This window comes from Micropterus salmoides, unplaced genomic scaffold, assembly GCF_014851395.1.
Source record: "Micropterus salmoides isolate LMB-PRFRI ecotype aquatic unplaced genomic scaffold, ASM1485139v1 Ms_hic_scaffold_10, whole genome shotgun sequence".
In the NCBI taxonomy this organism is placed as follows: Eukaryota; Metazoa; Chordata; class Actinopteri; order Centrarchiformes; family Centrarchidae; genus Micropterus; species Micropterus salmoides.
The window spans coordinates 3310040-3335319 of record NW_024040041.1 but is presented as its reverse complement, the minus strand read 5'-3'; the positions used below and the strand labels follow the sequence as shown (position 1 = coordinate 3335319).

At 42.4% G+C, this 25280-nt stretch overlaps 1 protein-coding gene across 9 annotated transcripts in view; it reads right to left on the bottom strand.

Moving 5' to 3' along the window:
- hoxb3a (homeobox B3a) overlaps positions 1–25280 on the bottom strand; it is a 92004-nt gene that overhangs the window by 8805 nt on the left and 57919 nt on the right. For 4 of the 9 annotated variants that reach the window (XM_038739756.1, XM_038739749.1, XM_038739764.1 and 1 more), the window contains 2 exons: positions 12122–12188; positions 3579–4285 (listed from right to left, as the gene is read on the bottom strand). In XM_038739756.1, the coding sequence (XP_038595684.1) occupies positions 3579–4164 (586 nt within the window). In that variant the 5' untranslated portion in view covers positions 4165–4285; positions 12122–12188. Of the gene's footprint in view, positions 1–3578; positions 4286–7429; positions 9223–12121; positions 12189–13659; positions 13974–20691; positions 22059–25280 lie in introns of those variants that run through there. The other 5 variants (XM_038739788.1, XM_038739741.1, XM_038739770.1 and 2 more) reach the window with 4 other exon arrangements.

Sequence of the window (25280 nt, the reverse complement as noted above, 5' to 3'; positions counted from 1 at the left end):
AAAGATAATGATGATTTGGCTACATAAATAGCAAAACTGAGGCTCTATGTTCTATTGGTTATGAAAACACTGTAGTTATCAAAGTAACAGCCGAGATATTGGAACATGTGCAGCGGGTGAACAACCAGTTTAAAAGGTACACCTAGCTGAAATTGATGCAATACTCCTGTAATAAATTCTGTGTTTAGAGATGTCTTGATTCAACTTTGATTATTTTGGAGGATGTGGTTTGTGGTGCGGTTAAATTATGTTGCATCGTACTGAAGGATGTTCCAACCCATTTATATCAAAGGGGCAAGAGTAAATACTAGAAACACCTGTCAGTATAACACAACAGCACCACAAGCTACATCCTCCAAAATGATCATGCAGTACTATAGGTCAAAGTTGAAGCAGGGAGTCGGTCTCTAAACTGTGATGGATGTTTAGTTTTGGTGCTCGCCTTTGTTTTCTTCACCAAAGAAATGAGACTAACCCAAGAGTTTGTTTACAACCTGTCTGATCAGCCGGACACTTTGGTCATTCCGTGTGCTACGAGTGTAAATGTGAAAAGCCACTGCATCATTTGAACCCAGCGATCCTGGAGGTTCCACGTGTCAAAATGACTTAGATGCTCGATGGTTGGTTTGCTGTTCGAGTAAATGGCAGCTAAGGTAAGCTAGCTTAAACAGCAACATGATACTTTGCTAGCTCTGGGCTGGTGCTTTTTCCATCTTGACGTTTATTCCATACTGAACAGTAGTGCTGAAATACAGCGCTCTTCCATCTCTCTCTGTGAGTTTGTCCAATATGCCTCTGCTACAAATGAGCTGTGCTTATAATGTGTTCGTACAACTTAACAATTGCTGATGTAGTTTGGTTCAAAGCAAGCACTGAGATGTTTCTATCGCTCTCTCAACAGTATAAACAGTTGACTCGAGTGTTTGTTTCTATGGACAGTGACAGAAAGATCACAGAGTTAAGCATCACATCATCTGTCTCAGAGCAGTGACATTCTTGAAATGATAGCTTAAAATTCTCCTCAATAAACAGCCTAATCTCTTCTCAACTCTGTGCCCCGTCAACTAAAAGCTTTTTGAATACGAAGATGAGACTATATTCATTATAGCAGAGCAGAAGATATTTTTTCTCATTGATAACAACCAATTCAAACAACATATCTGTCTGCCTCAATTCGCCCATTATCAAACATGCAGATGATATTCAAATGTATCATTCTGTTGTGGTTTTTTTCTTCATTTGCTGATCTTTCATTTCAAATGTCTACTTGTCATTCTCCCTCTCTGTGCAAATCTTTTCATCTGTTATCGTACATGACGTATAAATTCATCCTGTTAATATCTTCCTTCACGCAGTGCTTTTCCAGGGAGATGCCAAAAGCAGAGGAGGAGAGAGAGGAGGAAGAAAGAGGGGAGGAAGGCAAATAATAACCAGAGGGTGGAGAGCGAGGAAAGGAGAAGGAGGTGCTGGGTGAAGAGCAGAAAGTAAATGAAAGAAGGAAGGTGTATAGGCTATTGGCTGCTGGTGTGTGGCAGCTGGCTAGCTAGACTGTCCTATAATTGACTGTACTGTTACAGTAATGACCCCATGGCTGCTCAGTTGTCATTGATAAGAAAGTCAGCTTAAAGACCAATTGCCGTGGAAGTTTCTCTATCGAGTCCAACTTTTTTTGGTGTTTTTTTGACTTTGCCCTATCTTTCTCCTCTGCTAGTACTGAACCGATCCTGTTATTATCCTTTTCAACAACATCCAAGATACAGTATAACATTTCTCAAATGTGGTTTGAGGGGGACTTATTAGTTGGAATTATTTCTTGATGAACAACACTATATCCATCTGCCCAGTACCTCTGTGCAGATTCCCCTTCTATAGCGGCAGATATTTGCCGGATGTGGTCCTTGAACACAGGTTTAAGTATAGATCTCTGTGCAGGCACAAACCTGGCAACTTCATTGTGACGACAAGTCTCCAGGAAGTCCCTGCACTTGACTGTTGTTTGCCAAAAAATTCTTCCTGCACGTAAATCCCACAAATTGTTGTTTTTACATGTGTGTATGTGTAAAGATTAAACAAAGGAAATACAATGTGTTTATTTGTTAGCATTAGTTGGCACTATTCAGACGGAACCAGGCTAGCTGTTTGCCCTTTATCATCTAAAGAAAGCCCAAAGGTGTATTTTAGAATGTTAATTTGTTGAATCTCACATGAACACGCCATATAAATAACTGTCCTTTTCCTACAAGTAAGTATATAGATTTTATTTGCCATTAAAGTTATACATTTTCTTTCAGCTTTTTACTTATTTACTTGAGCACTCCTCTAGATTTGTAGGAATATTTATCAGACTGCCGTGCCCCTGACCATAAACTTCTTTTACTCGTCTCTGCTTGCCATATTTAGGGATTTGAAAGTTACTCTACTGATGGGCTTTAGTCTTTCAAAGCACTCAGCCAAATAAGTTGTTAAGAACCACCACAGCCTCATACCTAAACGACAAAATAAGTTGACTGTCAGTTTTCCCAAAACGACTTATATGACCATTCCCCAAAACAGGCATGTACGAGTACCAGTACAGCGACAGGCGTACCGCACTCTAAGTACATCATGTAAGTCACGTTTAACACGTGGTAAACATTGTGAAATGGTCACAGTTTGGTTAGGTTTAGGCAACAAAACTAGTTAATTAGGTTTAGGAAAAGATTGTGTTTTAGGTTTAAGTAAGTACATTATCTAAGTCACAAGACATAAGTAATGTAAGTCATATGACTCAAGTGACATAAATCACATGCTTAACGTTATTTAATCTCCGGAGTGAAAGTCCTGTGTTTGTTTAACACATCCATCCACCCCACCACCTGCTTCCGCTCTTTATACTATGTCACTTGACTTTGCCACTAGAGGTTTGTAAATATGGGTCATAATAAGCTATAATAATTAACCTATACAGCCGTTTTTCTGGTGAAGACAGGCTGTAAAAAAATTGTAAAGCAGAATTTATTTAGATTTTAGGCTTGTGCTTCTCAGCCTTAATGCAAACATTGCTTTCGCAGGGAGATGTAGGCGATACATGCTTTAGTGAATCCAGCTCACCAGCCAAACCATCGAATTTAAAAGCTATAGATGCCTAAAATTAACTTAGACCAGTGCAGACTGACCTACCAGCTACAAATAAAATAATAACCAGTGTGACTAGTTGCCTGTGGTAATTTCCCTGTCTGAACCAGTGCCTGTGGAAACTCGTTTTGCCATAATTGTCCAAGAAACCTTTTAAATCCTCTGGGGATCTGGGGCTTGAAAGAGGATGTTGATAAGAGAGGTGAGGAAAGAGGGATGTGGTGATGGGAAGGAGAAGGCAGGATAATGGGAACAAAGACGCTAATGAGGAAGGAAAATGAAGGAAGAACAAAATATAAGGAGAACAGAAGGAGCTGAGGAAAGGAGTGATGAGGGAGAGAAAGAAAGAGACTGGTGCAGGAGGAATAATTATTATGCCAAGCCATGTTGTTTCTGTGGTGCTATGGGAGCAAAATCAAAGCAAAGACAGACAGAGAGACAGAGACAGGTGTAATCTAACACACCATTGCCAGAGTTGTTGCTGGGTGAACAGTTTTTCTGCTTGGTCGTCTGCCGACTCTCTTTCATCCAGGGGAAGATCTGCTTGGCCATGGACGGGTTGGGGGGCAGTGAGGAAGAGGAGGACGATGTGGAGGATGATATGGAGGCAGAAGAATTAGACGACTTATTGGGGCCTGATTTAGAGACTGAGGAGGCCCCAGCACTGCCCCCCGGCTGCTGAGCCCCGGTATTACCGTTGCTGGGGTTGGGGGGCAAAGGAGGGGACACCTGGGAGCCAGGGTGGTGCTCAGGCGGCAGGCTGGGCCGCATGCAGCTGCCATTCAGCTCCTTGGTCTTGGCTAGCTGCTGCGGCTGCTGGTGGCCGCCGTTACTGCCCAGCGACTGTAAAGAGCAGGCAGAGCGCTGGTACGAATCCACATCCAGATGGGTTGCCGACTGGAAGGCCGGCTGGTGGTGGGACACTGGGACCGGGGCATCATAGCCCCCAAAGCCATTGGCGGCTGCTGCCGCTGCTGCCCCCTGCACCTGGTAGGATGAGTAGCCACCGAAAAGTGTTGAGGAGTTGTCGTAGTATGTTGTCTTCTGCATTTCTGAGAGAAGTGGCGGCGTCTTCTTGTGCTCCGGTCCTTGTTGAGAGCCACTGCCGGAAGACCATTTGGTACCGGGGGTCACGTGACGGTGTCTCTCCAACGGTCCCCTGCAATCTGACCTAAAAGGTTAGGAGAGGCAGAATAAAGAAATAAGAGAGATAAATCCATCTTCCTCCAAAGAAAGGCGCCATGACATGAATAGAAACCACTGCTTTTCTTTTCTCACCCCCCCCACCTTACCCTCCCCCTCCCTTCTGAGCCTAGTGCACAGCCTGCAGATGCTCTGGTGGAGGGGGCACAAGGAGGGCAAACTGTGTTCCCTCTCTGTACTCACACACACACACACACACACACACACACACACACACACACCCATGAAAAGACCATCCACTTATTAGTGTTAAATTTCCATTGAAATGTTACCTTAAGTCACAGTAATTAAATGTTAATATTATGATTATGATGATTATTATTATTTGTAGTAATTTTATTAGTAGTAGTAGTATTAACATACTAGCCTACCCACTCTTATTATTAATGATGGCTGTAGAATTATTTGTTTTGATAATTGTGTTATTCACTAATTATTCTCATTTTTCAGCAGTTCATCCAAAGATAATGACGATGCTTGACATTTAAATTTAAGAATAAAATGAAATAAATGAATATCCTTCTAGTATTGTTTTAAACATTACTAGTATTTTTCTACTTAGGCCTATTCGATAATTATGTTCTGTAATAAAGCACTACCATGCCTGGTCTTGTTCATGACATCTTGTTGTGTAATGGCGGCAGTGAATGTGGCCTGTATATATTATCCTTTGTGACTGATGTAGGTAGCCTATTTCTATCAACCTCTGCCTTACACACATGATTTACTGTATTCCGTCTGCTCGGCTATTACCTCACTCATGCTCTCTAGGAGTCTATCTCCGGAAGCGATCGTTGCTGCTGAATAACAGGCCACTTGCATCACAGTTTTAACATGTCAGAAGAAACACGGGAGTAACGCGTATTATTGCATTATTTATTGTTTTAGATTTTCTAAACAAAGAAACACAGAACACGCAGCCTATTAATGGTACTTCAAATGTAGGCTAGTCAAAAAAACAAATCTCTATGCTGAAGAAGGGGATCTCGGGAAATATTTCTCAAAACATTCTATTTGGATTTTTGGACAAGGGAAATCTGGGGGTTTTAACGATACAAATAATATCCAGACACTTCCATTTGGTTAACATGGTGGGCCTAAAATAAATGACAAAATGAATAGGGTAAATAACGAAAACACTTGGACTTGGGTTTACAAATAGAGGCCAACAATATAGACTATTTAAATAGAAAGACAGAAAGAATCCCCGGAAGAAGCTTCACGAGTCAGTGATTCATTAGGGTCGAGTGGTCAGAGTGCTCTATCATGGCCCCTTAAGGGAAAAAGAAAAAGGAAAAAAAACAGCAGTGTGAGCCCCCATAGAGTCCCTATCTTGCGCTCACCACTGGGGTGGGCCTGTGGCCGGCTTGTCAGGCGCGAGAGAGCACCTGGCATTCATTCCTGCTCTGGAGATAAAATGTTTAACGGAGGAGAAGCAGCTCCACTGGCTCTGCCACCAGACTTAGCTCTCTGGGTGCTAGCCCACACAGACATTATGTAGCCATCAGTTCTATTTAATACTGTCTTAAAATTAAAACTACTTGTGTGTTTGGCGGACATTGTGGACAAATACAGAAAAACAAAGAAATAATGTGCCCGTGTGAAGATAATACTGTCAGACATATGCTACAAAAAAACAGAAATTATGTTGGCTACTTGTAGGCATATGGCTTCTCGATTTCAGGATTTATGTAGCCTACTATATTAGTAGGCCTACATTTTGAACGTTATAGAATATATGCCTAGAGTATAGGCTGCATTTCCTAAATAAATAAATAAAACTAAATAAATAAATAGCAGTAAAAAGAGAGAGAACGCATGCCATAACAAGAAGGTTATGTTTTACACGAAAAACCAACTAATAAGTCAGTCCTATTTCAGCTGTGAATGTTTTCCTAACTGATTAAAATTTCGCTAAAAGAACATAGTTTTCTTTTAAAAATATTACGCTACTATTATAGCCTATTTTTTTATCAGACAGTCCAGCCCTACTCTAGCTCTCAGCACATCACACATGTCAGCCATTTATCTTTCCAGTAGACAAGCTGGAATCCTAATTATTTACTCTGAGGAATAGTCCCAATGAGAGAGAGAGAGAGAGGGGGAGAGAGAGAGAGGGAGAGAGAGAGAGAGGCCGTGGCATTGAGTGTAGGAGGAATATTTTATTAAATCATATCGCTGTTTCGCCATTAAAAGGGACACGTAATGTCTCTGCCCCTAGCTTGTAGGGCTACAGCTTAATACAATCACCAACTTTACTAGACGCCTCCCTGAATAATCCACTTACTCTGACAGAGAAACAGCCACCCAAACAAAAACAACAGAGAGAGAGAGGGAGAGAGAGGTCGGCCTTGGTGTCCAGTGTCTGTGTCTTATCCTGGCATATAAAATTACAAATGGCGCCTGCTATGAAGCGCTATGCAGGCAGGGAGACAGAGAGAGAATGCATTAACTTGGACAATCCACGTATTCCTTATCCCATTAACAGACCGGGGGGGAGAGAGAGGGGCCAATTACATGGGGCCGAGTCCAGAAACAATAAAGGACTGGCCAGGTCAGAGCTATTGTTGCTATGTCCATGGCCTGGATTTAGGCTGGAATCACCAGAAAATGAAGTCTGCATGTGTGAATAAAATAACAGCATCTGGACATATTAATAAGAATTAAATTAGCTAAATGTCAGATAATCGCAAAATAACAGTATGGAGGCCCGCGGGGAAGAAAAAAAAAGGTAAAACGCCAGGGAGATGTGGATCATAACCATAAAAAAAATGGTCAGCCATTGCTTTGTAGCCTAAATAAATAGCTGTAAGTGAGGACGAGCCATGGACAGAATAGGAGGAGAAATTAGAAAAACAGGAAGAAAAAGGACAGAGATGGAAGGCCGAAAGAAGGAGGGGGGCTGCTTGCGGCTGGGTATAGTTACGGCAGCTTAAAGCATTGTGAACTCTTCTTGAACCGGGATTGAAGTCATATGGGCCATAAATCACTGAGCCAGCCACTCCGCCGTTCACAAACTGCACACCGAATAAACACACTCTGTAGCCTATTTCTGGTTTGTTGTTGAGCTCGTGCATTACCGGCTGGCCTGCCTGTCGGTGATGCTCCTTACCTTACTTAGCACCGGTTGTCCCGGTCCAGTCCGGCACGGACCCAGCAACACCGCATCACAGATTAGTCCTCACGCACATTCACTAGGTAGCCTAATCAATAACAATAATAATAATAAACAGTCATTAAATAAATAATTAATCCGCTCGGTTTGCCTCTCCTCCTCTCTTCTTCTCTCGCAAACTGGCTGCTTCTCCCGTGCTGTCTTGAGACTAGCACGGCTGCTCGCCACCACCACCACCACAACACCTCCTGGAGCCAGCAGCGGCAGACCGGGCTGCGCGAGGGCGGCGAACCGGGCACCGTGTGGCATGTACGGATGGCGGATGAGCGAGCTGGACGGAGTCAGGACGGAGTCAAGACGTCGGTGGTTGGGGGGTGGGGGGTGGCCTCGGTATACGGGAATTAACGGAAAGTCTTGGTCCAGGCTACAGGCAGGCTAGCTAGCGCACGAGCTGAACGAGCTCACCGGGAGCCTGCCTGATGCCTGCTCGCGCCCCCCACCCCCCCACCCCCTCCGCCCCAGCACCAGCGCTGCCTGCACCGCTGCTGGCTGATAACAATGGCCTCAGATTTCTTTATTTTTTAGCCTCTGTCGCTCACACACCCAGCCACCCAGCCAGTCAGACGGCTTCTGAGGAACAGGTCCGCCACAAAATGTCACCCCATCGCATTTTGGGGTGGTTGTTCGTCCTTTTATTTCCCTTCTCCTTCTCGCCTCTCTCCGCCTCCCCGGGTATCCTGCCTCTCTCCCTCCGTGTCTTCCTCTCGGTCTTGGGTCTGTGCTCCCGCCTCGCTTCGGACTCTGGGAGGCTCTTAGTTTGTGTTCTTACAAGGCTAGCAGCAGGAGTAATAGCCGAGCAGTAACGTTAGTAGCCTAGTCGTGGTATCCTAGTCGGTATTCCCATCATGTTGTTCACAACTAGAGACCGGGTATCAGCAACGCTCACGGACAGCCATGTAACGGAGGAAATAACAGGGCTTGACTTGTGGACGCGTTGATTCCCCCATCAAACAGCTCAGCGTCACTCACAAATTATGCTAATTGCACTGGTTGGTAGTGAAACAGGCAGGCAGTAAAGTTGGCCCTACAGCAGGGCAGAGGCTAGCCTACTTTCCTGTGTTTGTCAACCAATAGTTCAGAATCAAAGCTTTCAAATTGGACTTTTTTTCTAGCTATAGCCTAGGCTAAGCATTTATGTTCAAATATCCTGTAGCCTACAGCTGGCTGTTTTCACTAGGCCTATGTGAACTTTGGCATAACTTTTATGCAATAGGCTGTAAAACATGTTGTTTCATGAAAATGAGAAACTCTTATTTTGCCCTTACATTTTCCCTACCCTGTTAAACACTGATTTCAAACAGCATGGGCCTCTTATATGGGTAGGAGAGTCCATATTTACACTTGTCATTATTTTCTAATGAATAAACCAATATATCTTAAATTAGACCTAGATGCAGGCCTACAAGGTTAACTGTATGTTTTGGTCATGGTATTGTTTAGGGTGGGCCAGGGTGAACGGATAAGGACAGAAATAATAGTCTTAGACAATTAGTGTAGTAGCCTATGTATTAGCCACAGTTTCATTTTCCAATCAGAGGAGTTTGCTAGATTAGTTTAGATTAGTTTATTGTAGTATTCACTTGCTGGTGGGGCCTACCATGTAAATCAAAATGAGGTAGGCCAACAATCTTATAACTACTTTACAGTTCACTGAAGCAACTAGGCTTAAAATCTAATACATGACAAAAGCAAAATATAAAAGAACGCAACCCAATAAATAAACTATGGTGACAATCACGGAAGTTGTATTAATATCTTAGAACTCATCTGAAAACATTGTCATGAATATGTTATGGATAGAGAGATAGTTTGTGTCAAGTCAAACAGGCCAAAGCAAACAGTTGATAGCATCATTTAACTCTCATTTCTTTACTGTACTGTGCAGTATTTCTCTGTTGGATGGCAATCTTACGGCTTATAAATCAAATATCTTCTTAATGGCTGACATGTATTTTTTTATCTGGGCCTTTTTTCGCCAAGTTAGTCTTTTAGTGGAAATGTAAATAATATATTTATTTGAAATTTTAATATTGCCACAAGAGCCAGGCCCATGACTCAAATGAGTGAAGATATGTTGATTATATGGTTACTGCTCTTTTGGGAGGTATTACTTCAAATAGGTGCAATGTGCTTAACATTCACCTGTTTGTGGCAATTTTGTGAATTCATTTGATATATTTGGTGACATTTTACATGCAACATGAGAAGACTGTTGCTCTCTTTATTCTTCCTTCACTCCCTACTTTTTCCAGGAAATGTAATTATTATTTGTTGTTGTAATTATTGCTTGTACAGAGCCCCTCCTGCAGCTCACTCCATACCTTCCTGCAGAGACTGTCTGTATTAGTAAGATTTCAACACCTTGTCTTCCCCTGTTTCTACTTATGCCCAGAAAAAAAGATAAAGAAAAAAGAAAAGGGTCCCATAGTGGAAAGAAGGAGACTGACATAAAGGTGCAGACAAGGTAACAAATCAGGAAAAAAAGGTGGTAAGAATGTGTGATATACGCAGCTCTGACAGGCTGCACTGCCAGAGAGGAAACGTCTGCCTTCATATTCTCCACTTTCAGGTCTTTTTAAAGTCTGCGTCCTTCCCTGTGTTTGGACTTTAACGCACACGGGGGGAAGACGGGAGCAAAGTGCAGCGACATTTGAAGTAGGCTAAAACAAAAAGCAAGAGTGACAAGAAAACCCAGAAGGAAAGAGACACGGAGGTGAGACCGAAATGGAAATGGAATTATGAAGGTATCTTGCAATGTTTTCATACCCCCACCCCCACCACTCACACACACACACACACTCTCTCTCTGTCTCTCGAGCTCTCTCTCCCACTTCCCTCTATTTTTATTATTCAGGACGCTACCCCTGTCGTTTATGGCTACGTAAGATTTATGAGTTTTCTCGCACCCAGCAGCGTGTGTGTGTGTGTGTGTGTGTGTGTGTGTGTGTGTGTGTGTGTGTGTGTAAACAGCCCAACTTTAAAACAGATAGCATTCGCTGTGGGCTGCTGAAATGAGAGGATGAGCTCCGTGTAGGTGGAAGGTGGGAGCCTGAAATGTGTCTGTCTGCAGGAGTTTCTTCAAACCAGCCTTTGTACGGACTAAAGGATCTGCTAACTGCTGCTGAAAAACCTCATTACTCATTAACCAAACCACAAATCAGCTATTTTTTTTTGTCTCTGTCTGTCCTTTTTTCCCCCTCCCCCACTGAGCAACAGTGTGGAAAGAGAAATGCATATAGAGAAATAAGCAGCGCGGATTATATGTATGTATTGACTTGTAAAAGCACGCCGGTGCTTGTAAAGGATGGCAGTTATTCTTTATTTTCCTTGGATGGCAGACGCTCCATCGACGGCTCCGTGTTTCGGATTGAGTCACGGATATTGGATTTCACAACTGAAACTCTGTGCCTCGCAGAGCCATGGAAATCCTCATTCCATTGTTTTTCTTTTTTCCCCCAGCACTTCAGACATGTAGGTCACTGAGGATGACACAAAGGAATTTCCTCCGACTGCTGGATTTAAAATCATACTTTGCCCACAGTGTACCGTGTGGAAACACTGTTGCTTCACGCATGAAGAATGGAGAACAATTTGTAATGTGTGTTCCTCTATGTGATCTGAAGGAAAATAACGTAAAGCATTTCTACAAGTGTGGCCTACTGTGTGCTGCTGTTAGCGCTAGTTTCATTGCCATTACTGTCGTTATTAGGCTGCTGGTAGTGTTAGCATTAGTGTCATTATTGCCGTTACAAAGTGCTGTTTTAGTAACTGTCTTCATCAAATGATGAACCGACCCTGGTGTGTTTCCTGTTGCGGCTATAACCCGCGGCCACCACAATGCCCTTCACACCTCTCATAATGTTTCATTAGCACGTGTCACACATGATATTACACCACTCACACACACGTACACTCACACACACACATGCACGTAACATTTCGCACACATTCAGCTGATCCTTTCAACAAATTACAGTCTATTTTTAAATTAAACTAGGCTAATTATGTAAAGTAAATCGTTTATTAATGTAACAAAATCACCGGTATCCTCAAACACTTCACACATAATTTATGCGTTCACATTATATTTGCATTTTGTCTGCACTGTTTATGCAAACAGTGAAATTCCAACGACATTGCGTATACATTTAAATAATAATAATAATAGGCCCAATAATAATAATAATAGGCCTAATAATAGGCCTGATAATAATAATAATAATAATAAATAATAATAATAATAATTGGCATAATAATAATAATAATAATAATAATAATAATAATAATAATAATAATAATAATAAATGCATGACAAATGTGGCAGGGCTAAAAAGCAGTGCAAAAAACAGACTGTCAGACTTTCAAAGAAAACCAAATGATCACTGCCCATGGTTTTTGAGACAGGCTGTGTGGCGTTTTCAGCAGATTTAATAGTCTGAACTTAAAGAATTCAGCATAAAGTCACAGAACTCGCCTCACGTGCAGCTAGCCTAGGAGTGTTGTAAAAGAAATCGCCACATTCTCTCCGGTCTGATAACGTGTCGATGGATTAGGCCACACTAGCACGGACTTGAAGCCTCTTTCTAACGCTGCATATCACAATAAATAAAGTCAAACGGTGGGACTTACCGAAAGATTTCTTCTTATTTTCTGATGTTTTGAAGGGAAAAAACGGCTTCCAGAAAGCTCCTAGGAACTGCAGGATAAAGGGCGGGGGAAAGGGGGAGATAGAGGGAGGAAAAAAGATAGGGAAGAAAGAGATCGAGATATGTAATCAAAAGGTCTTGGTAAAATCCGATACAGAGCACAGACCTCTTGTAGTCTAATCGAACGTTTGGGACAGGAGCCACCGCTGACAGCTAGCCTACTGCTTAAATTAATCCCGGAGAAAAATCCCGGAATAAAAGCAAGAAGAGCAGAGAGAGGGATGAAGGCTGGCTGAGAGCGACCAGAGATCTTATTGATTCTGGTTATCCTATTACACATCCTATTATATTTTGCATGTGTTTCCTGTGTTTTAACACGGGGGAAATCTCTGATCTGGGTTGCCTGCCGTTGGGAAAGTCTTTAACATTTAACAGCTCCATCCCATCAGTAATGCATTTGATGTCGGAATGGAGGGATAAAAATGTTCTATAAAAAATGAAACAGTACTGTGGAATTAGCTCATGGAATAATACAATAATGTTTGAGGGTGTAATTCTAAAAATATATATAATAAAAGAGATTAAATAATGATAAATAATTAAAATAAAAAAATAGCCTGTTTGCTTGATCAGCCGTAATTAGGAAATAGCCTAATAGCTGGAACCTGATGTGAGAACATTAATATATAAATTCATGCATTAATAGGCCTACACCAAGCACAAACAGCTAGAAAAAAAAATGTCAATGAATGTCTAAAATAGAAAAACAACATGCATGGGATAAGTCAAAATCCTGATTCCGATTACTTTTAATCATATATATATCAAATATATGCTATATAATTTAAATCCTGTGTGAAACCCCTTAACGTTACATACACACACGCATATCAGCTCTGCATTAATAGGCTACTGGACGAATCCATAACAATCACAGTAAGAATGTCTTCTAAAACAAACGGCCCGACAAGAAAATAAATGAGAAGCACACGAAAAGGAGAAGCGGCCCCATAAGGCGAACAGCTGTTTCCCAGCGGCTCTGCATCCACGCAGGCCATAAATAACTTCAGCATCACTCCGAGAGAACACTAACATCCCCGGCAACATTTAATGTTATTGCCGGCTATCCTCATGTGGGCTGAGCACCCAGAGCAGGAGAACGCATCCCGGCCGGCCAGACAGACTCTCGTCGATATGCATTCATCCACTGCTGCATGCGGTAGTAAACATTCTTTAAAGGTGTTTAATTGTTTAATGGCATCCACTACGGCAGGATGAAAAGCGCTCTCCGTGTTGTTGCAAAGAGGCTGTTCTATATTATTAAAGTGCTGGAATAAAAGCTCTGGGCTGCGCTGCTTCTGTTTCTGCTCCTGACAGCCTCCCCCAAACACATAAATCAAAAGCAAGGATCCACCGACCTCCCCGTACCAGCCTACACCACCACCACCACCACCACCACCACCTCCACTACTACTTCTACTACTACTATAAATTATTTATTGTTTTCGTCCATGCACTCACGCGCAGCTCTGGCTGCCGTCCATCCCCGTCGCAGCAACAGCCGGGGTTTCCTCCCTGTGTCCCCCCCTCAGCCCCGCGGGTGAGTCGGAAGTTTGGAGCTACGGAGCAGGAGTGGACTAGTCTAAAGTTGCCCAGAAAGTGATGCAGGGCCTGACTAGCTTAGCCAGCTAGCCTATAGGCCGAGACAAAGGGAGGAGGCCGCCTCCAGAGCCCCAGAACAGCTGATGAGCCAAATTTTGAGTGGAAGAGGAGGCTGGGGCAGAGAGGAGGACTTTCAGATGAAATCAGTGCTCCTCATGGAGCCGCACGATCCTGAATCCAAATGAAACAATGTAGATGAGTGTTTTTCTCAGGTTGGATGAAGTGAAAGTTTGAAATTAAGGATGGAGCAACTGCATAAAAAGCTCATGGAGGCAACAAAGGGTCTGTCTGTCTGTGCATAATCTTAATGAAATATTTATAAAAATGTATAGAATAGAAAAGTGATTGAGCTTTAGTATACTGGGGGATGATGGGCTATCAGTATACACAATTACACAAATAAAGCTATTTTGTGATACTGGTCCTTGAGTAATTTTTCTGATGCTATATTTTTACTTGATATTTTGTAGGGAAACATTATTCCAGTTATCTGAATTCTGTGGTTACTTTGCAGGGTACTCTTCTAATCTCTTGAAACATGATGCAATGTTGGAGTTTAAAGTATCCAAACAATGTTGTAGATAACATGACAACTTGATGTATGTTGATGGATGTGTGGACTGATGTTGCTGCTTGCTGCTGCAGCTTCATTTTAAAGTCTCACGTGATCTGAACAAACTTCATCGCTACTCTCTGCTCTTATCATGTGCTGCATTTCAGAACAGCTTTACACATACTACGCTTATCAAAGCATATGTGCAGGATAAAACGAAACAACTGTAGAGCTTTCAGGTTGGCTTGATCTGAAAGTTTTTATGCTGAGTTTTGCTTCGCCCTTATACATCTGACACCTTCAATCCAACTGAAAAGCAACAGAAACTCACTACAACAACAACATAATTACACAAGTTCACACCTTTCAGTGTTAGTACCAGTGCAGTTAATGTTAATGTGGTATAAAAGATGTACCATGTAGTGTTAAACCAGGAGCTGAAAGCTCCCACCAAAGCACTCCCACAGCGATATATTGACTTCCAGCTCTCCAAAAGTGATCTTTGCAGCTGGATCTTGACTTATTATCTTTGCAATACCTCAGCTCTTTAATGATCATCCAACTGGCAAAGTGCTCCAGAATCCCATTTTATGATTTAGTCCTTAAACATATAAACTTTTAATTTAGACAGGATTAACAGAAATACGTGTTGACATGAACCTGAACTGACAACAAATAAAACCGCAGGCACTACATGTAATCTCAACAACTCCAACACAAAAGCATATTATTACATTTTCAAATTAAGTGAAGGATTATCCAAAATATGCTTAAAAGTAACGATTGTAGCTTATGAAGGTAGTTTCTGTAATCGTTAACAACAGGCAGTTTTATTTTGCATCTAACTGAGTTAGGTAAGACAGTCCATATTCAAATACAGACACAGATAAACAGAATGCCTACGTTGAGGATATCGAGAACATAAAAATCTTTCTAAATCTGCTGAGCCTTTTTAAACCAATTAATTAAGAAGCGTTATTAGGCAACGCTGAACCGCTGAGACTAGGTACAGCCAAAAACAACTACTTTAAATTGCGCTGGCCTCAAACAACCTATCTGTTGAACAGTTCAACCCCATGTATCCATTTTCTGGATGTGACGTAATTTACTGCGTCTGTGGGATTCTGGCCTCTGACATTCTTCTGAAATGATCTCTATGGTTAGAATTTCATTTAGTTTGGAAGCTTTATCATGTGTCTTTTTCCCAGAAGCTCAATTCCCTTTTTTGTTTTCACTTCAATTGCAAAACAAAGTCATTTAAGAAAACCAAGGGAGTCCATTTAGAGAGAGTGCTTCTTAAATCTGATGATATGTAAACTTTTACACATTTATAGTTTGACAGCACATGTCAGTGAATTCATTTTGTCCAAAAATACATACAGGCTACAATACCTGTCTTTCCTTTTGTTTCTCTACAAATTGGGACCTTTTGGGGCCTCCAGAGTGCCCTTTGCCTTCACTATTTCCTTCCCCAAAGTTCAGTCAATAAAGGGAGATTTTTCATCAAGTCCATTCAAAGCTTTCCTTGAAGGGTAATGAGGTTGAACGGCCATGCAGCATCATCACCAACACAGCCACACCAAATGGGCAAGCGACGACAAAGCCATAACACATTTCATCTCCTCCCCTCCTGCTTGGGGCGGATGACACACAAGTTTCAACACCGTTTTTCGGAAGGGAGATATGCACTACTAAGAAGCTGAGAGAGAGAGAGAGAGAGAGTTCTTCTGCTTCCAGTTGGTTTAATTAAAGTGTGGGTGTCAGAAGGGTAAAGGGTTTTTGGTTTGTTACATTTACCCAGTAATCATTTGGTATCTACAAACCTGTTTTGGAAGCTTAAAACTAAACTAAAATCAAACTACTCCTATGCACTGACAACTTAGTAACTTTGTTTTGAACTGTATCAACCACGACACAATCATATATTTTCATTCTTAACTGGTGTTATTCCAGTATAAGTCAACCAACATACACCAATGAGAAACACTTCCAGTACACATTGCTATTCATTTCACAACCAGCCTAAATTATATAACCTCCATCGGTATGTGCAACCATGTTTCTAAAGACCGGCATTTCTCAGTTATGTCTAACAGCTCCACATCTGTTGTACACCAGGGTGTGAAGTGAAGCATGTTAGAGGAAATAACATCATCTGCTGTTTTGATATGCATCTCCTTGTGTTCTTTCCATTCAGGCTTCTGAAATCAGAACAAAATCTTCTACTTATAAAAGTCTGTTGCTCCTGGCTGTAGATACATAACTGAGGCATTACGCTCATCCTGAGAACAAGAGGCCTATTTGAATCCTGTTTGAGCCGCAGGCTTCTACCGGAGAAGACACATTTGGTTCCCAGTTCATGGTCTCAGAAGAGTTTACAGGGATCATGCACAAATTTACCAACAATCAGAGCTGAACTTACAGGCTTCTTTCTCTTAAAAATGAAGATCATTTAATTGCATTATCTTGTATTAGCAAAAGTTGAATCGTATTCAAATGCAAACCTCTACTTGTGTCACATTAATCTTATTTCCTCATGTAAAGACAGTCAAACACGCCATTTTTACATTAAGTGAAACATGACCAAAATCTAACTTTAGGACCGAACTTTAACCAAATTCACTCACCCAAAACTTAATCAACTATGTTGCAGTCTGTTATGCTGTCATGTCTTACATTATATTTCTTATATCGTCTTATCCATAGAGCTAAAATTTTAGCCCAGCGTCTACCCTGCTCTCTTGCCGCAGGCAGGCAAGCCCATTTCCCTGAAGAGTTCGCCCCTGTGTCACCAACAGTCCTGAACCAGAAACTCACGCCATCAGCAGCTTCCTTTGACAGAGAGTTAATCTTTATCAGAGATGCTAATCTTTAACCTCGAACTCAAAGAAAGCCCTGATGCCAGGAGAGTGAGAGAGAGAGTGAGAGAGAGAGAGAGAGAGAGAGAGAGAGAGGATGAGTTTGTTTGGAGGTGGTTTAGAATGAGGTGGGGTGTGGGGGTCGAGTTGCCCTTTCTTCTCCTGGGCCATGAAAAGTGCCAAGCTCACCAAGTCTGTCAGGCAATGGAAGAACAGGGATGGATGTGACTGCTGTGTGTGTGTGTGTGTGTGTCGGGGTGGGGGGAGTGATAGAGAGAAATAACCAATGGAAAGGTTTGTAGGGGGCAAGTTTCATTTCTGTCTGAGCTCTGATGTTATAACAAAGTTGATGAACTGTATTTAAATGTTGCATTCAGAGCACAGGCAGTGTCAGCATATTTTCTTCTGACACCTGAATAATGACATGCTTCTGTAACTCTGACTTGCAACGGTAAAACGGAGTCATGGTTTTGTGAGGTGACAAAAAGTTTTGAGGAGTTTCCTGAAAGCTTAACCAGTAACACCTTTGTTACTGAACGAAAATGAAAAGAAAAGGTGTGATTTTTGATTTGCATAGGCTGTATTAAAAGTATAAGAGTGTACTGGCAGTGAGCCATATTGGTTGATATTATTGATGATTGATGGCATGGTAATGTCTCATAGCTGATAGTTGATATTATAGGAAGTCTGTGTGGAAAGACAAACAAAAGCCTTCAGAGGCTTTTCAGGAGGATATTTCAAAGCCTTGCTGCATCAGTGTTTAACTCTCAGATAAAAATAAGAACAGTGCTAAGTTACTCATGCTGTATCCACTGCAGCCCCATACACAGTTCCACTAGCTGATGATTACAGCAGGACAGTTGTGGGGTTTGGCTGTCCTCTGGAAGCCACTTTGTCCTTTGACAGAGAATCTTTTTCAGGGGTTTTGTCATTGTGCACCCAGTTGTCTGATGGTGGATGCTGAATTTTAGGACATGCAGCCACTGTGGCTGCCTGTTGGTCAAAAAAATCTCTGCAGTCCATCCAGAGACAGTAGCCCTCAGTGATATGTATCTGTAATGAGTTGTGGTTTGGCATTGCCTTAAAAATGGATTTTCTTAAGTTATGATATAGTTTTGAGGCCTCATTATGCTGAGTGTTGAACATCCTGCGCCAGTACAACAGACCTGCATCCATTTCCTAACAACATGCGCCTCTTATGACACATGGATCAGAAAAAGAAGCCAGTGATTGTAATATAATCAGGCCACTTGGCCCAGCAGCAGACAGACCTGCTATTAAGCCTGTTACAGCGGGCAAAAGCGTCTGTATGGATCTTGGCCAGACCTGTCAGCCTTTATACACTGTGACAGCGTTAGGCGTGCTTGCCCCCACTATTTTACTCTGATTGGTGTTTTGCCCATAGTTTGTCAGTGATGTATGAAAAAATCAATTAAATCACAGCTGTACTAGAGTTGCTGTGGGTTTTTCATGACTTTAAAGTCTCTGTACCCGGAAGTGAGCAAAAACCACCAAGGTCACCCAAGCTTCCAGAGGAGCCGTCTAGCTCTTATTTCATATGACGTACGGAGCTGTTGTTCCCAGCCTTTTTGGCTTCTGAGCCCCTAAAATGAAAGAATGCTTCTTGGGACCCCCAATCACAAATGATGACTTTAGTGCAGAAATGTTTGGCAAACAGTTTAAGCAAAAGGTGACTTTTGATTTTCAGGTGCCCCAAATACATGACATTATCCAGCATTTCATAAGGAAAAAGCAAAGCAAATGAAACACATTTTGTGTAAGAGAAACACAATGTTTTTCATTCTTATCTCTGTATCATGTTGTGAGTCCTTAGTGTTGTCTTGGTGTTCCCGATCCTCATGTTGAGGTTGAGCCTACTCATTTAAACAATGTTATTTTTTATTTTAAAGTTCCAATTCACAATGAAAAACAAATTAGTATTAAACATCTCTAACAGGAAGATTTGATCTGGACAGGATCAGGATCCATCCAACATTTTTCCAGTGAGTGAAGAAATCCACACACTCATCAGGTTGATTCATAAAGTCACACGAACATTAAAAAACAGTAAACTGTACATATTTACAATTGTTGCAACATTTACTTTAAATATATAAAAATATATCACTTTTTTTTAGACATTTGTCTGTAAATGATAATGCATTGGGGGGGCTAATGGTTAATCACATTTCCAACCAAACATGGAAACAAAACTGCTTCTTATCTGTCAAAGTCTCGTTCAGGATTCATGACCTCAGTATTTCTGAAATCCTTGCACTGCATAGAGATCAACATCTGGTAACATGGAACGCTGGCATTGATAACAAACAATAAGAAATGATTATATTTACTAAGAGATTTGGATGCAACCCATTATCTCTCACATTCTTCAAATTAAATCAAGAGGTCTCTCTTGTCATGCATGACTAGTGAGGCTACATTTAATGCACTATTATGTGACTGTTACTTCAGAAAAAATCCTAAAGGCCACATATTTATTGCTGGATGCTGTTTTCCCTGTGCTGATACAGTAATTAAATGTTCATCTATGGCAAAAACAAACAAACAAAAAAACTGATTAAGCTGAAAACTCTACAGTTCTGTACATAAATGAAAAACTAAATTAATCAATTAAGTCATTTTTGAATACTGGAATCTGTTTCATCCAAAGCCAGCGAATTTAGATCTGGAGGCTGATTAGTAAATTATATTGAATGCATATATTTTATAATGTTATGGACATAAATTCCTCCATTTAGACCGTGCATGCTTTCATATAATATTGCTTATAGTGGTTTCACATCATTAAAATCTCCCATTAAATTGACGCTACATCTGGCGGGTATAACAAGGACAAACCCAAAACACCAGTCAGATTAAGTTCATTATGGAATCAGAAATAGTTGCACTTATATTTAATTTACTTATAAACACTGTGTGGTCAGATGTGTGTGCGTGTGTGTGTGGGGGGTGCTTCTTGAGTAAGCAATCTTTTCACACTATCATAAATCACACAGATGGGCTAACATGCATCTTCTTTCTTTACACATAGCCGTCAACTGCCTATTCACTAAGACTCATTCTCCCGGTGTCACGCGCACACACTTACCAGACACACACCTCTCTGTCCAAACCGCATTCCACGATTCAACTAAACTTTTTTTTTAATGGAGAGAGAAAGCAAGAGAGAGAGAGAGATAATGGTGTGTGTGTGGGGGGGGGGCGTCTCGTCCCCTTGTGCAGGCTACCTATTCTGAGGCATGTCTTCCGCTTCACACACACACACACACACACACAGAAAAAAAAAGTTTTGGCTGGCAATAGAGGGGCACACCCCGCGAATGCCTCTGCGAGTCCGAGAGAGACCACGGTCACACAACAGATAATTAATGACACGTCGAGCAGCGGAGCGCGTGGGATGGGGACACCTCGGGAACCCACACCGGGACACTGAGCGAGAGGCATCCCGTCAGACCTTACCTGCTCTCTCTTGGCGTGTCTCTCCTCCTGGTTTTGTATCTTTTTCCCTGGATGCAATCTGTTTTGGACACGTACGGACACACCGGCTGGAGCAACGAACACCAGAGAATCCCTTCTTGGAAAAATATGGACGTATTATCCACTGATTGCGAGTGCGTAATTACGCACAGTTTGGCTTTTTTTTCTAACGTGTATTTGAGTCCCATATGGCAGTCAAACAACATGTATGCCAATTAAATCCGGCGTTTAAACCTGCTGTTATATTACTGCTGTATCAATTAGAACGCCTCTAAAGCATAATGTAAAGGAGACGCCAAGCGTTTGCATGCCCGGTAGGGGAAAAAGCCATACATCTTGGGTCGACTCCGCCATAAATCTCCAACAATCAAAACCTACCTACAGCACACCAGCTGACGGGGACTGCTCCGTGTAGTGCTCGCGGTGCTACTTTACCCTAAAAATCACACCGCGTGCGCGCGCTCACCCCCCCTCCGTCTGTGCTGCAAAATTCCCCATATAGCGAGCCGGTGTGTGGCCGGCGGCACCACGGACGGGGTTCGCGCTTTTCTTATCCTTATCCTCTTAAGTTACACTGGCCACTGACACGAGAGCAAACGCACGGGTGCAGCGCGAGCTCCGCCGGGCCAACAGTTAGCCGAGCGAACCTCTAAAAGAAAGCGCGTTCCTCTGCGAGAGCTGGGTTGAGCGTGACGCCTTATTCCCTGGGCTCTGCTCTTGTGTCTCTATCTCTCTCAGCCTCTTTCTTCCCTCTCCTTTATCCTCTTCTCTCGGTTCACCAAAAAAGATGTGCAGAGTCCTTCAGTGTCTTCAGGCTCCTTCCTTCCTGATGGCGGGTCTCTTTTGGCTCTGGCTAGCCTACACTCAAGAAAACATCCACTGTTGTTGTTAAATTGTTGCTGTTCTAACTAGTAGCCGTTAGCCCTCCTGCTGACCTGTAACCATTGCGGACCAAAATATTCTACATGTGTCTATAGTCAAACGTCCTCTCCCTGCGCATTTTAATTGCTTCACAGATTATCTGAACATTGAAGACTATCACAGATGGCCTGGTTCTCGCTCTCTACACCATCGTTGTCCCCCCGCCCCCTCTCCACCGGTGTTTCTCCCTGCTCGGACCTCTGGCTTGGTTCGTCCCGGCTTTGCTGGTGTAGGATATGCGGATTGACACATGAACTGTTCCTGAACCGGGCTACGGACTGACAGCTAGACAGTTCGCGGGAGAGGCGGGGAGGAGGAAGGGGTTCTGATTCTTGTTCCTGTCCAATAGGGGAGTTTGGTTGAGGTGCGCCAGGGGGTTAGCGAGGTTCAGCGTGACCTGCTTGTCCGTGGGCCAGATGTTGGTTATTACATGGAGTCAAACTGAGAGCGATCAGAGGAGAGGAAGAGGGAGAAGGAGGTTGAGAGAGGGGATGAGGGGCAGAAATTCCGCTGTGAGCTGACCTGCGCCTTCACACAGGAAACTGTCTCCGCCGTGTTTGGCTTGTTTACACATTCAGTGGTAGAATACAGCCTCAGTGAGCCTGTCTGATTTGGGAGAATTACATTATAAAATGGAAGTGTCTAGAATTCATATGGCCCATGGCCAATACCTTATAGGCTCACCAAAAATAACACTTAATATTTTTTAGGATATGATATGCGGCTTGTAACCGAATGCATCGTTTTAGCCTGTCACAGAGAGCAGGATTTTGGACATTATGGACACCCTGGACATGTACATTATTTTTTTTGTGAAGATTTTTGCGCGTCCCTGTCCAAGCAGAATTGACCGCAATTCACTAGTAAAAAATTAGACGTCAAATGAATCTCAAACAGATGCACTTAGATTTGCCCTTTCTGTGCGTATTTGTGTTATCTGCCCACGCGTATAGACGTGCCTTCACTGCCACATACACACACGAGAGAGAGAGATAAAGCGAGAAAGAGGACGAGGAAAGAGAGAGAGAGAAGTTCAATTACACGAAGTCTGTAGCCGCTTTGATAAAAGAAAGAGAACGGAGGGAAAAGGAAAGAGCTCGCGCCTGCTCCCCTCCTCGGCTCAGCAGCTCTCTCTCTCTCTTTCTTATCGCTCTCGTGCATGATGCTCTCCGGCCCGGTTGAAGGAAAAAAAAGCCAACCTCGCGCTCCGGATACGGTTTCAGCAGATCATTTTTCACGCGCTTTGAATCACTGCCCTAGCGAAAACGATTATAAATTAGCGCGAGGCTTCTTATTGATTTATTTCCGAACGGGAAGGCTAATTATCTCCGCGCGAGGGAGAGCCCCGGAAGTACCTGCATGGCGCATGGAGCACGAGACTGGATATCTGCAGCTATAAGGCAATGTAGGCTATAGGTGAAATAATAATAATAATAATAATAATAGTTGTATATTAGCTGGGCAATACGTTTCTAAAAGACCCCCTTGTTAGGGTTGATTTAAACACAGTTAAAGTGTTTTGTTAACATTATTTTCCCCACACTTAAATCTTTTGCTCGTTAACGTCCAGCGGCTGCAGATTTATGAGGCCGCGTGGCCGTCTGATTTATGTTTGAGTGTTTTCGAAGAATCCCTGCCCCACTCTCATTTTTAAACCAAACTGCTTTCATTGCTCCCATGTTTGTTGCGTTTTCAGTTCAGAAATTATCCGGGTTTGTCTGCAAGCAACTATAATTCTACATGTAAAACCTGCATGTTAAATTAACTGCGTGACGTTTTATAGCTTAGGGCGGATTGGGACAATAAGCACCAATCTTATGGATATGGAATATAGTTTCTGTGCCGCTTAAATCTACAGTGCTGCTCATTAGGTGGATTTATTTTTTACTGTTTAAAGCCTCTTTTACAGCGCTTTTCTCCATTACTGGAACATCCGCAGGACAGCTTAAAGGGCAGCCTATACATTGGATTTTTTGTCCTTCTTAAACTATTTTAATTATGTTCACATACCTTGTATCTGCATTGCAGCCTATAGGGCTAGATCAACACGGGTTTACATGCTTGAATATTTAAATTTTGCTCACGTTGCGTTCATGATGCAGTCTGACTTGTGTAAGGAAAAAAACATGTTTTCTGGCATGCTGAAATTCATGGTGATTTATTACGTCTTTTCTATAAAGTCATTTAACAAATAATGTGCGACGTTTGGAGGAACCCACGTTAAAATAATGATTTATGGTCAAAACTAATGCAATAATTTCGTGTTGAAATGTAAGCTTTAGAAAAAAACTAAACATTTTTCCCCTCTATCCCTCCGGAAAGGTCGCTCAGCGCATTTAGATACTTTTTTTGCGTAGGAAAAGAACACAGAAGAAGACAATATGGCTGCCAGTCCCAGTGGTGAGTGGGAAGACGCGCCTTGTGTGAAGTCTTGTCCGCACGTCTGCTTGCTTTCAAGCGTGTCTGTCAGACGCGTGGGTCTGCATCGACCTTGTATTTGAGCATGTATATGCAATTAAAGGAAGAATTAAAGGATGCTTCAATCGCGGTGGATACACACAAGCAGAAAACCATATATTTAACATAAAGACTCTCTCTGCCCCCCCCCCCCCCCCCCCCCCCCCCCCCCCCACACACACACACACACACATCCTACCGACTGGCGCAAGACGTTACATTTTTAAGTAGAGCGCAGTTACATTCATGAGAAGTTGCCTAATGATAGAAAACAATTATAAGGTCTAACGAAAAAGCATTCTTTAAATAGCCTATTCAGCACTTCAGGAGAGGTTTACGCACGTCGCTTAAAATAAATGGTCCCGTTGCAGCTTCAACAAAATGCTACAATTAAACAGCTAAGAAAAAGCCAAATACTATACTGCAGTGACATACACAAAACCAGCCCGTCTGATAATATGCCAGAAGCATTGTCGACTGCCCCCTTTTCTCTCCTGATGCCACAATGAGCTGCTTTTGTCCTGCAGCAGGTTTCGGTGTAAACATTAATTCCAGCCTCACATGTTTGCGAGGTCACAATAGGCTGCCGATTATTTGAAGACACAGCGCAGTAACACATTAACGCCATCTATCTGTGTTTTTCATAGTGGGGTGACAGACAGTCCTTTTCACATCTGGATTAGAAATAATAGCGCAGCGGCAGCATCTAGGCAGAACTGGATTCAGTGAAAGAACGGATGGATGCAGCGAGGCCTCGCGGGAGCAGCAGCTATAACGGATGTGAGACAGGGAGTGATATCATTTCTCAACACCGCTTCAAATATTTGAACTATTTCAGCTGGGTTTGATCTGGAGCTATCTTGCCAGGCAAAACACACTTAACAGTGGACACATGCCTGCGATAAGATAAGATAAACCAACCGCCTCTGCTGTCGCGCTCTGCTCACTGTGTGACGTAGCAGCAGTGTAAGGGACTTGTGATTTGACAAATTTTTAACGTCAAGCGTGCTTCTCTCTTTACTTTTCCCTCAGTGCAGGGTCATGGTCACAACCTGGGCCTCCAGTGTGTGCTCTTGCAGCAGACTCCCTGGATGGCGATTGAAAATGTATTTTCAACGCGCCTGTTGCCCGAATCAGATATGAGACCGAGATACCCAGCTAAATATTTAAATATATATGAAAAAAGGGAGGAA